The sequence below is a fragment of the Centruroides sculpturatus genome, unplaced genomic scaffold (assembly GCF_000671375.1).
Source record: "Centruroides sculpturatus isolate CEXI.00-Female unplaced genomic scaffold, Cexi_2.0 scaffold540, whole genome shotgun sequence".
NCBI lineage: Eukaryota > Metazoa > Arthropoda > Arachnida > Scorpiones > Buthidae > Centruroides > Centruroides sculpturatus.
Window position 1 is genome coordinate 480,064 of NW_019384831.1, and position 12,101 is coordinate 492,164.

A 12,101-nucleotide genomic window follows, 5' to 3' on the forward strand; every position below is an offset into this window, starting at 1 on the left:
ATTTCTTTGACACACAACTTTAATTTTTTGGAGTAGTAATCATTCGTATTTGTAATTTTATGTGCATCTGCAAACAGAAGGATAATGGCAGTAATTATAAAAAATTAAAAAAATAATAATAAATAATGCCAGGAAACTACAGCACGTCGTTGTCAACCTGTTTTTCTAGTTATTAATCGTTTTCACAAAGATTTCCTCAGAAAGAACAATAAAGTAATTCATATTATATAAGTAATTTAGTTGCCATTTCATAAAACGCATTTGAACTTAACGTTTGTTCCAACGTAAAATCTTATTTTTTGAACGATGAAGAAAGGAATTGTTCTATTTGTGTTATTTTTATTCATAATATTGTGCAAATCAAACGAAGTTCCTGAAATAGAAACAGGATATAGTACAGAAAAAATGGATTCCAGCGAATTAGATAAAACACTAAAACTTCTGAATGCAGCAGAAAAAAATTTGAAAATTTTAACAAAATCTGTGGTTAAATTGGCTCTTCCATATTTAATGAAACTTTCCGAAGAAACAAATTTAACGTCGTCATGTGTTAAGAGTGGAGTCATGTTTATGAGACATTTAACACAGTTGAAAGTATGGCCGTTACAAAGTAAGAATTTATAAATATTTATTGTTGATAGTTTTGATTAGATACAATTACTTAAATTTTATTTATTTATTTTAGTTGAATACAAGTAAAATGCGTACAATCAAAAGCTTGAAAATAAGAAATAATATTATTAAAATCATTTCAATAAATTTAAAAATAACGATATTATTGGTTGTATTTTTCGAAAAAAGGTGGCTGGTGAGGTTGGAGCTTTCCGAGCCCAAACTTCTATACAGAAAATTTATGCATAGTTATAATGATTAAATTGTATTTTTGAATATTATGTTTGGAGAGTCGAGGTTTGTGTTATGTTCACGAGGTTAGTATAGAGCAGTGTTTTTCAACCTTTTTGAATACGCGACCCTTTTACAAGTTAAAAAATTCTGGCGTCCCCTCTAGGGCCATATTAAAACTATATCAGTGATTTTAAAAATTATGTATTTAATTTTCTTGCTGTTGAGAGAAATAATTGTTGATTAAAATGAGAATTTAAGAAGAATCGGCAATAACTTAAGACACGTATAGTATGAAACTTCCTTTTCATTATAACATTGGGCTCTGGGTGCTGTTGACTTTTTCTTCTTTTTTTCTTTTTTTTAGGATGAGAGTTCTGAACTTCTACTTTACTACTTATTACTTCTTTTTACAAGTCAGCTCAACACTTTTTCGGCTATCATTTTCTGGGGTGGGCATACCCACCCAGGCCCCTCCCTGGCGACACCCATCGTTCAGACGTAAATGCCGATCAAAAAACCAATTGTACTGTATAATAAACAGGTACAGCCTTCTCGCTAAAATTGTAGTTTATTTTAAATGTAGTGCAGGACCTACAAACATCTGTCTTTTTCTTTTCCCGCAACCCCCGTATAAGGCTTCGCGACCCCCCTGGGGGTCGCGACTCACAGGTTGAACAACACTGGTATAGAGAAAATATCAAAATATCAAAAACTTCATTGTCATCAGAATTAGGAATCTCTTAACAGTTTTAGGCTCCTCCTTAATTAGAACTTGGTTTGCATTTAATTGTAACAATTGGGGTCTTAATATAATGAAAGTTTGAAATAAAGTTTAATGACCTACAACAGTACCTAACTTGTTTTTATAAAATATATAGTTTTTGTAAAACACGTTAAAACAATAAAATGTTTTTACAATTAAATTTCTTAAATTATTTATTTTTCTGTTTTGTGGTAGTAATTTTTTTATAATTTGCAAAAAAAAATATTGTTTTATGTAAAAACCTCTAAATATAAATTTTAATGTTTGGATGTTTGTTTTGTTTGTAATGTTTGGATGTTTGTTTGATCCTACCCCGTTAAATCAATTGCTACGAAACTCGGTAATTAAGTGTTTATACCAATAACGTACATAATGTCGTATATCTCACCCCAAAATATCTAATTGGTTTCTGTAAATCAATTAATTTATATTACCAATCTGCTGATTTACAAGTATCGCCAACAAATGACAAGTGGAATGCTTGAATCGAATGTAAATCAGCAATTACATTTTCTTAAATTTAAAGCTGACCGTGAACTCGGCTTCTATTATACTATTTTGGATGCGGTTTTTGCGTTTTTGATTACGATTTAATAAGGTACAGTACGTCAAGAGAATATACACTAAAAAGGGATTTTTCCATTTATCAAGATATAATTTACAAATGGTACATATTAATATAATTTTAAAAGTTTCTTGTCATTATGAAATTTTAAAACTTTGAACTATTGTTTCCAATAAAATAAATAAATAATGTTTATATATGTACAGTTTTTATACACGAAAAGATTCTCAAAAAATTGCAAAAATAACTAAATTTAAAATTGTAGTTTATGGCCAGCATACCCTTAATATTTTACCAAATGATGGTCTGATTTTCATAATAATTTCTCGAAACGATCTACTCAACAAACTGTCTGTGCGAAATTTCAGAAATTTTTTACAAAAGTCATAGGACATACTGTGTATTACACTTCAAACTGATGAAAAAAAATTAGTTTCACACACACTCAAACACTCACACTAGCAAGAATGTGTTATTCTTGCTAATGTGAGTGATTCTCTCTAACATTCTTTTACATTTTCCGATATTACAACATCCGCTGAGACTGAAAGATCCATCTGTGTTGAAGAGGTGGGCGACAGTAATACTATTCAAATAGTTAAATTATCTTTATTATTTAGGAGTAATAATCAGTCGTATTTGTAATTTTATGTGCATCTACACACAGAAAAATAATGGCAGAAATTATCAGAAGTAAAATCAAATAAATAATACAAGGAAAATACAGCACAACATTTCCATCCCTCTTTATAGAGTTATTATTAGTTTTGATAAAACTTTCCTGAAAATAATAGGAAAGCAATTAAATTTCAAGTTTTTCAAGAAAATTAAGTTTTAATTTTTGTTTAAAAATGAGCATTCGAGATAAACCTTTATTCGAATCTGAACCTTATTTCTTCAGCAATAAAAATAAGAATTATTTTATCCGTATTATTTCTATTTATAACATTGTGTAAATCAACTGGTGTTCCTGAAAGAAAGACAGGAAACAGTACAGAAAAAATAAATTGGAGCGAATTAGATAAAACAGTAATAATTCTGAATGCAGCAAAAAACAATTGAGAAATTTGGCAAAATTTATGGTCAAATTCGCTTTACCATATTTAATAAAACTTTCCAAAGAAATAAATTTATCATCATCGTGTGTAAAAAGTGAAGTCATGTTTATGAGAGATTTAACACAGTTGAAAGAATGGCTGTTACAAAGTAAAAATTTGTAAATATTAATTGTTGATTTATTATTATTATAAACTAGCTGCAAAGACCCGCTTCGCTGGGTTTTTATTTGTTGGTACATTTGTATGTAATATAGTTTTTATATATATATAAAAGACTGTTTTTCTAAGTAATCTAAGTAATTTCTAAGTAATCTAATAAGTTATAAGGACCCGCTTCGCTGGGTTTTTAAAAAGTAACGATAGTGAAGATTAAGATAATTACATTATAGCCAATCTTACCTGTTTTCACAGAATGCAAGAATTAGGTCTCCCGTTTCCAGTCTAATTAGAGACTTGGTCCCGATTCGATTTCTGATCGTCTCCTGTTCACGTCAAGTCAAACGAACTATTTTCAACGTTTCTGGAACGTTTACAGTCGTTCTATAATCGAACCAATATTCGAATTTTACGTTCGAATTTAATTCGAACAAATTCGAACAAAACATTCGAAATAGAAAGTCACTTTCAACCACTTTCGAGCCCATATCTCCCGCACCCTTATAGCTATCGAGACGCATCTACCCCTATGCACGAATGGAGACTTGGGGCTACTACCACATACAAACACCATTCATGTGCGATGTGTAGTTTTTGCGGAAAAGTGAAATATAGGGACACACACGTCCATTTTTATATATGTACAGTATATAGATATAGATAGAATTATTTAAAATTTACATATTTATTTTAGTTTTATGTAATTAAATAAACATAATTAATGCTTCAAAATAAAGAAAATAATAGGATTAAAATAATTTTAATATGTTTTAGGAAATTTTAAAAAATTGCTCTTGTTGGTAAAAATTTTTTAGATTAGGGATGGGCTTGTAGGGTTCAGATTCACTCCAGCACTTATAGTACTTCCGTACAGAGATATAATAATTAAATTTTACATATGACTGCTCATTATGAATATTTCGATTTTATATCTGTATTAGTGTAATGCCTCGGAATAGATTTGGTTAAATACTCAAACGTGTTTAACACACATTTGCTATTTTACAGAAATCCACTTTGTGTTATGATGACAAGTTCTTCTATAATTTGCTTTTCATTCTATTTATTTACACTTTTACCGATGTTTTGTATAAATTGGAAAAAAAAACAATTCAAATCGTGTCAAATTTGTCCAACTGACTTTCCTGCAAATATTCGGGTTTGAGACTTTCTGAAACAAAAAATTAATTTAAAAAACAGGAAAAATTTAATAAATACCTAAATGAGTGAAAAAAGTGAGATGGCTTGTAAGCTAAATCTTTACTGTTTTGCTGCAAACGGAATGTATTTCTTTTCTAACAAATTTTCAGCTAATTTGTATTACACATCTGATTTAACTGGGATGATGAAATAAAGCAAAGCAATAAATGCATAGTTCTTTCTGGAAAACTTTCTGTCAGTAACTGTACTATTTAGTTGTTAGTTTCAAGTATCCCGGAAAAACTACATTGCCCGCTCATCAATCGTACCAACTATCAGTGTTCACTAATTTTACGCAATTGGCAAATGCGAAACATTATAAACAAACAAATTTAATAATAAAAATGAAATTTCTAAGATTTCGGAAATTTCAGAGTCTATTTCCGTTAAATATAATTTTGTATAAAATAATAATATAAAATGTATAATATTATTTAAGAAATTTATATTATTAGGATTTAATTAACAATATTTTATTTCAGTGTTGGATTCTATGGGAAAACCTTCAGCTGGTATGTTAGGTATAACTCCATGGATCAGGGGCGATTATGATCAGTGCCTGAACATTGATAGCGGTCACAGTTCTAAAACGAGAAATTCGAAAAATATTAATGGAAAGTATTGCGCAATCAAATTCGAATTGCCTAAAATAAGGATTGAAACTGTAGAGTTAATTTTAAATTTTAGAAACAATACATTCCTTCATCTATTGGAAAATCTTGTTGTAAGTATAGTAAATTTATTTAAACTGTAAAAAATTATTTATGTATTGTTATATTTAGGGGAGACCGGGGCAACATCGGCATGTTAAGCTTTACTTAAATTTTGTGTAATAAATACTGCTGTAAACTGAAAAAAAAGCTTTGCATATTGTCTATTGGAATCTTACCTTACTATAGAACTGGTTAAAATCAGTTTGGAAATAAAAATAATTAAAATAATTACAACTTTACAAGAAGAGAGAAATTGACGAAGTTGCCCCGGGTATAGGGGCAAGATCGGCAACTTCTCTCTTTTTGTAAAGTTGTAATTATTTTAATTATTTTTATTAAAGTTGCCCCTGGTATAGGGGCAACAGTAATGGGGCAAGATAGGCACGTATATAAAATTATGTTATTAACAATGTATAAGTTGGAATTCACTATTAAAACAAAGAAATACAAATCCAACACCCATTTAATATTATTACAACGAAATGCAAGTTCAAAGACATATATACATGAATAACAAATGCAAACATGTTTTCATTTATCATCTGTTTGATTTTTATCCTTTGCTTCTAATGTGGCTTTATGTTGCCGATCTTACCCCGCTAGTCATGATTTCGAAACATTAAGTACAACCCTGAGAACAGAATGCCAAGCCACGATCTGGCCACGTGAATAAGTTGAAGTTACATCCTTCTAACAGGAAAAGTAACTTTCGTTATCATGGAATTATAACAAAACCTGCCAATTCAATATAAATGGAAAAAAAATATTATATGGAATTGAACGAAAATGAAAATTTGCTTGATAATTCAACTACGCTTGTTGGAGAACAATAAAAACACTACACTCAACGAGCCACCAATAAAACTCAACTATCTAACCTATAACCAAAGTCTCCTTTTAATTTGTTTTTAAAAAAAAGCGCTTGACAAACTTGCCCCGCATGCCGAAGTTGCCCCGGTCTCCCCTATATTTAATTAGTATTAGGAGTCGTTTAGTACTTTTTATGACTACTTCAAATTTTCTTATAGATATTTTATTGAATATAAATGAAACGTTAAAACACTTTAAAAAACCTTTAAAAGCAAATTACTTTTATATGAGAACCTTTCTAAAATTTCAAGTTTTCGTCTTATAGACACTATTTTTTTATTTTACACTCATCGACGCGCCTGTCAAGCCTATATAAAAGCGGCCGGGTGTTGAGGGATGGGGCTAACTTTCCGAGGAAATTTCCCAAGAACTTGCTTGCTTGGATTCTATACTGGATTCCGTAGGTACATAAGCTGATTCAGCTAACTTTCCAAAGATTGTATTCCGGGTTTCCGGACGGAGTTAGCTGATTCAACTAACTCCGTCCTCTATCTGGAGTTTGAAGAGGGAGTTAGTTGAGTCAAGTTATCGTCTGCATAAGAATCTAAATGCTACTTCCGAGTCCTATTCTTTATTAAAACTTATCCACGAGGTACAAAATCGGCCTTTGTAAAAATATATTTGAGATTGTGTTTAATATGTTTGTCATGAACTTCAATGTACTTTTTCTTCAACACAATCTAAATATTTTACATAGCGCCTAATTACTGAGGTTTTTTAAAACTCGTTTTGCTGTTGGTTTTGTAAAACTATTTCCACCCTGTAGGCACTAAGATGGCCTCTTTTGTCAAGCCCATTATGGTTCGGCCAGGCCCAGAATGAGGCGGCCAGATAGTGCGAGATGGGGTCCAACATATCTGGACAAATCAGAATAAATTATACTGTATATTTGAAGTCTATCCACAATCTTAACACGAAATAAGAGAAAAGTAAACTTTTAAGAAATTTGCGGTTTTCCAAAATGAGAAAAATATCTCGGAATTTTTCTCGGGTTGAAAAACAGCAAGCATCCCGTTAGATAAATACTACATATAACAGCGCCGAAAAATTAATAATATAAATTTAAATACTATTTATTAGATAATGTAAATTGGGTAACTTAATACTTTCACTTCGCTATTTGCGATTGTAAAGTATAGTGAAAGAGGTTCTTTGTAAATCGTGTATTTATCAGTTTATAGTAAAAAAATTTGTATATTTTAAAGTGTTGAAATAAATTTTAAACAGGATTAACATTTATTTACATTCATATCAGTTACAAAACATGTTACAAATACGTTATATGAAACACGTAGAGTTTAGATGTATATTTAATTTAATCTAGTTGTTTATTGTGTAGCATGTACTAAAGAGGGGCTACTAAAGCCCAAACTGAATATACATCGAAAATTTTATATAATATATTACATGAAATTCTGGCCTCAGCACTTTTTGTCATTCTAAAAAAATATGAATGTTTTTACTATTCACATCCTCTATCAACACCCTTTATTTTTAAAACATATTTTCGTATATTTTGCAGTGTATTGCATAATTAAATCTATTCTCCACAATATAATAAGTAAAATCCAAAATTATAACAATATAAATTTATAATGATGAACTGTCTGTTAAATCGCGATTAATGCAGCTGGATAAGCTAACCAAAAACATACCAACTATGTTATTAGTTTACTCGTACATTTATATAAGAACTGCTATTTCAACGTATAACGGCGAAGTGTATAACATAATTTTTATAAACATTATTTATTTAGTGTTAACTACATGAAAAATGTACATATTTTTCACATATCATTATTTCTTTTTTATAGAAACCATTGTCAATTAAGAATTTACTTCAACAGTTAAGTTTTCTTGGACCAGAGTTACGTTTCGATATTTGCATCCCAAGTGACTGTCATGAAGACGATTTAAAAAATATTTTAAATTGGTGTAAGTATTCTCATAATATTTGGTAACTTAAATACGTATTTTAACAATGTATTCTTGATTATAAACATACCTTTTAGTGCTAAGAGGTGAACTATCAGCTAGAGTTGATTATTGCAAAGAGAAAAACCAGAAAGTTGTTTATTCCACTGCTCAAGTGATATGTTTGTAAGTTATACTTTATGATTTTAATTTTTTTCTCATAAATTGCAGTTAATAAAAATGAATGTCAGCCTTGCACCAAGCTGTTGTTCTAACTAGTGTTGGATTGAAAGTTTTAGGTCCATTAAATAAGTTTTTAAATAAATTTGTTATTTACCTTCTTGGAGAAAATTTAAATGTATTTACGTTACATTGTTTACTACAAACTTAAATTTTCATTTATCCGAAAATTTTCAAATACACTTGTCAAGTCTGAACGAGAGTTTACTTATATCAGATATTTCTTGATGAAACTTGACGGGAGTCATCTCACCATGTATTTCAGATTATCATAATTCATAAGGAAATTTTTCCAGGTTCCCATACTTTCCTTTGGACAGAAACATCGTTCTCTACTTTCACCAAACAACTAAGCTCTCTTTCTTTAGTCTTGCTTGTATTGGGCATTACTGTGACTATCCATAGAGCATAAAATAATTTAATCAATTAAATTTTATAGTAAAGTATTAATTTTGTACAGTAATGAAACATAAACATTCTTTTACCTATGATAGTTTATTCGGATAGCTGTTAATAAAAATTACAAATACTTTAGATTCCATGAATCAAAAATGAAATATATCAGTGAAAATAAATGACATTAAGAATGTTCAGATTTTTTTTGTCAGTTTTATTTCTACGATAAGAAATAGAAATAAAATTTTGATTTTATTGAATTTCAACTTTTAATTTAAATTAACTATTACATTTTCAATAAAAATACAGCAGCGAGTTGTTTAACGTTTTAATTAAGCAAGATTTAAAACTGCTTGTGTGACACGATCTGTTATAATTTTTTTTTCCAAAAAACTCCTCATAATATACTTATTATAATATTCTAAAACTCTTCATTTTGAGGGTAAATATAGGTTTATATAAAAAATTGTAATGCTAATAGCAAGTAAAAGAACTTCTTGAATCTTAAATAATTCTTATCTGGCTATAACATGATTTACCTACATATATTTAGTATTTTTAACGCGGAAGACTATTTGTATCAACCCCGTAGGTCGATCACTTAACCACTCTGTTTCCAGCCAACTATATAATCACTTCTATCTTTCATAATTACTTTTTTGACATTTTATTCACAAAAATTTCTGTTCTAAGCGCAATACATTAAAATCGTGATAATCTCGGATGTATTATAAAAATAAAAACAGGACACCTACTATTAAAAAACTTAACATTTTAACAATATAAACATATAATATATAGAAACATTATATCATTTAATAGTATATCATTCTGAAATTTTAAAATACAAAGCGAAAAAAGTATATTAACGTCTTTTCATACTTAAAAAATATAGATATAAATTACACTACATTTTTCATGAACACATTCTTGTGTACTTGTGTATTAATTTTCATTGAGAATCGATATTACAATGATGTGCATTTTAACCTAGTACAACAGTGTTAATAGACTATTACATAAAATTAACTAACATTGAACTGTTTTCAAATTAAACTAACGTATGTAAAACTCGTATAACAAAAAGAAGTAAAACATTTATACAAAAAAATAATTTGTTGGATCAATTCGTAATTGAAATTTACGATAAACAAATAATTCACATCTTGAATATTGTATCTGTGCTTTTGAAATTAACATTTAAACCGAGATATCTCGTGGATTATAAAATGGAAATTAGGGTAATTAGAAGTAATTGCCAAATCATATTGTCATTATATACAGTAGACTCCCCCTATAACACTGTTGATAATATGTGAGCCATTCACAGCTTGGTTCACGTATTTGTAAAATCTAAGTGACTCGTACAACATGGAATTAATATAAAACGGAATTATCAACAGTATGATAGGGGGTCTACTGTATAGATATAGTTATTTACAGATTGTTTTACATCGAAAATACATTGAATTAAAAAAAAAATAAATAAGTATTCGATATTGCAACACGAGAACTTTCAAGTGTTTTTCAGGTTATATAATAATAAGGATTTAAATATGCATTCCACGTACAATTTTTTACAGGTCGTTCTTCGGTTTGTTTTCAAGTTGGGTTGTCCTCGCAACTTTTGTCGAATCTTTGATGGAATTTGGCATTATTTCCTCAAGTTGTAAAAGAGGTAAGAGTAAAATCGTAAATGTTACTTAAATTTATTCCTTTTATAATAGTATACTTTTGTTTATTTTATTATAAGAAACACAATAAAATTCTTTTGTATATAGTAATGAGGATGTTTAAACAAACTATGTATAAGTTTATTTCGTAATTTATAGTTTAAAAGAAATTACTTCATATGTCCACCGATGTTTGACGTTTCTCGTGAATTATGAAAAGCTGACTTAAGTGACATAAAAATGGCTGCTTTGAATGTTGTCATGATGCAGTAAATGTACAGTACATGCACTGAGTTACGCTTCGCATTTAAGTAAAAGCTCTATGAAACATAGACTAAGCTAGACAAATAAAATTTTAAATAAGATGTATTAAGCGGACAGTGAAAAAACTATTGTTCATTTTTTGGTATTTTAATCTCAAATATTTTTTGAGATGTCTCATATTAAAGTCTCTATTTTCAGTGAAATAAATAATCTAAAAATTTATTTCGAAATTTATCATTAAATATTTTCACAGAAAGTGTGAATGAATGGCCATTTTATGTTTTGAAACGAAACAGCTGCTTCAACACTTCTACCTAATTCTTCGATTTCGGTCATTGAAAATTTTTTTCTACCAAAGTTTAACAAAAACTTTTAGAAAAACAATTTGATACAAAAATCTCAACAGATAAATTATCAATATTTAATTACACAAATTACTTCATTACTTATCACTAATAAACCAGATTTTTACATACCTAGATCATTTAATTAATTTATTTAAAAGGTATTTCGGCATTAGTAGACAGTAACACGAGAATACAAAACTTGGTTTTTACCAGACTTCATTAGTTTGTTGTGTTATGTCCTAGTGATAATGTAGAATCCTTTTGAAAAAGTGTATCTAATAATTTGTAATATTAACGTATATTAAAATTTTGGCAATTGTAACCAAAGATTATGTTTCATGTTAACAGCAAATGTGCCCGAAAAGCATGTTGAATAAGTCGAATAAATGGTCTGGGAGTGTACTAAGCATGTTTATTAGTCATAAGTAGCTAAGTAGTTTTTATAATTAAATAGTACAGGCATGATGCTTATTAATATATGAACAACTTTTTCATAAAACAAATGGACTTTTCAAAATACCACATAAAATAGAAAAATCACAGTAGAAATTATATTGTATTTCAGGTTTATTATTTTGAAAAGTGTAAAAAACTTTCTTTAGTTTTTAAAAGACTTAAATTTTTAATCTATTTTCGGAAGTACTTAGAAAAAGCTTTGTATCTTAAAATTAAGTCTATTATTAAATCCATAGTTTTTGGAATAATTTTTATTTTTAGAAAATTTAGTGCTGCGTTTTGTTATAAGAAATTAATGTAAGATTTTTTTTATATTTGTTAACTTCAGATAATTTTTGATTAAATCTGAAAATTCTATTACAAAACTAATTTTGAATATTTTATATTTAGATACTCTCACAAGGAATTTGATCTTTGTTTCGTTGTATCAATCAATTCGTAAACTACATTCTCACTGTATAGGAGAAAGAACAGCTGCTTTCTGTGGAATTAAGTTTCTTTTAATCTGCATATTAGTTTATTCGCACACTTTTTTAACGCTCCCTAATGAAACAGTAGGTAAGTTTTTTGTGTTGCTTCTTCTTGATTAAATTTTGAAACGATGTTAAAAAAATTATTGGTGATATTTCGTTAAAAGTGC

The 12,101-nt window shown here is 28.6% G+C and overlaps 1 protein-coding gene across 1 annotated transcript in view; it reads left to right on the plus strand.

Moving 5' to 3' along the window:
* Positions 1 to 288: 288 nt before the first annotated feature.
* LOC111630128 (O-acyltransferase like protein-like) overlaps positions 289 to 12,101 on the plus strand; it is a 34,889-nt gene continuing 23,076 nt past the window's right edge. The window contains exons 1-6 of the mRNA XM_023374155.1: positions 289 to 610; positions 5,071 to 5,312; positions 7,986 to 8,106; positions 8,184 to 8,271; positions 10,305 to 10,399; positions 11,852 to 12,019. Coding sequence (XP_023229923.1) covers positions 307 to 610; positions 5,071 to 5,312; positions 7,986 to 8,106; positions 8,184 to 8,271; positions 10,305 to 10,399; positions 11,852 to 12,019 — 1,018 coding nt within the window. The 5' untranslated portion in view covers positions 289 to 306. The remainder of the gene's footprint in view (positions 611 to 5,070; positions 5,313 to 7,985; positions 8,107 to 8,183; positions 8,272 to 10,304; positions 10,400 to 11,851; positions 12,020 to 12,101) is intronic.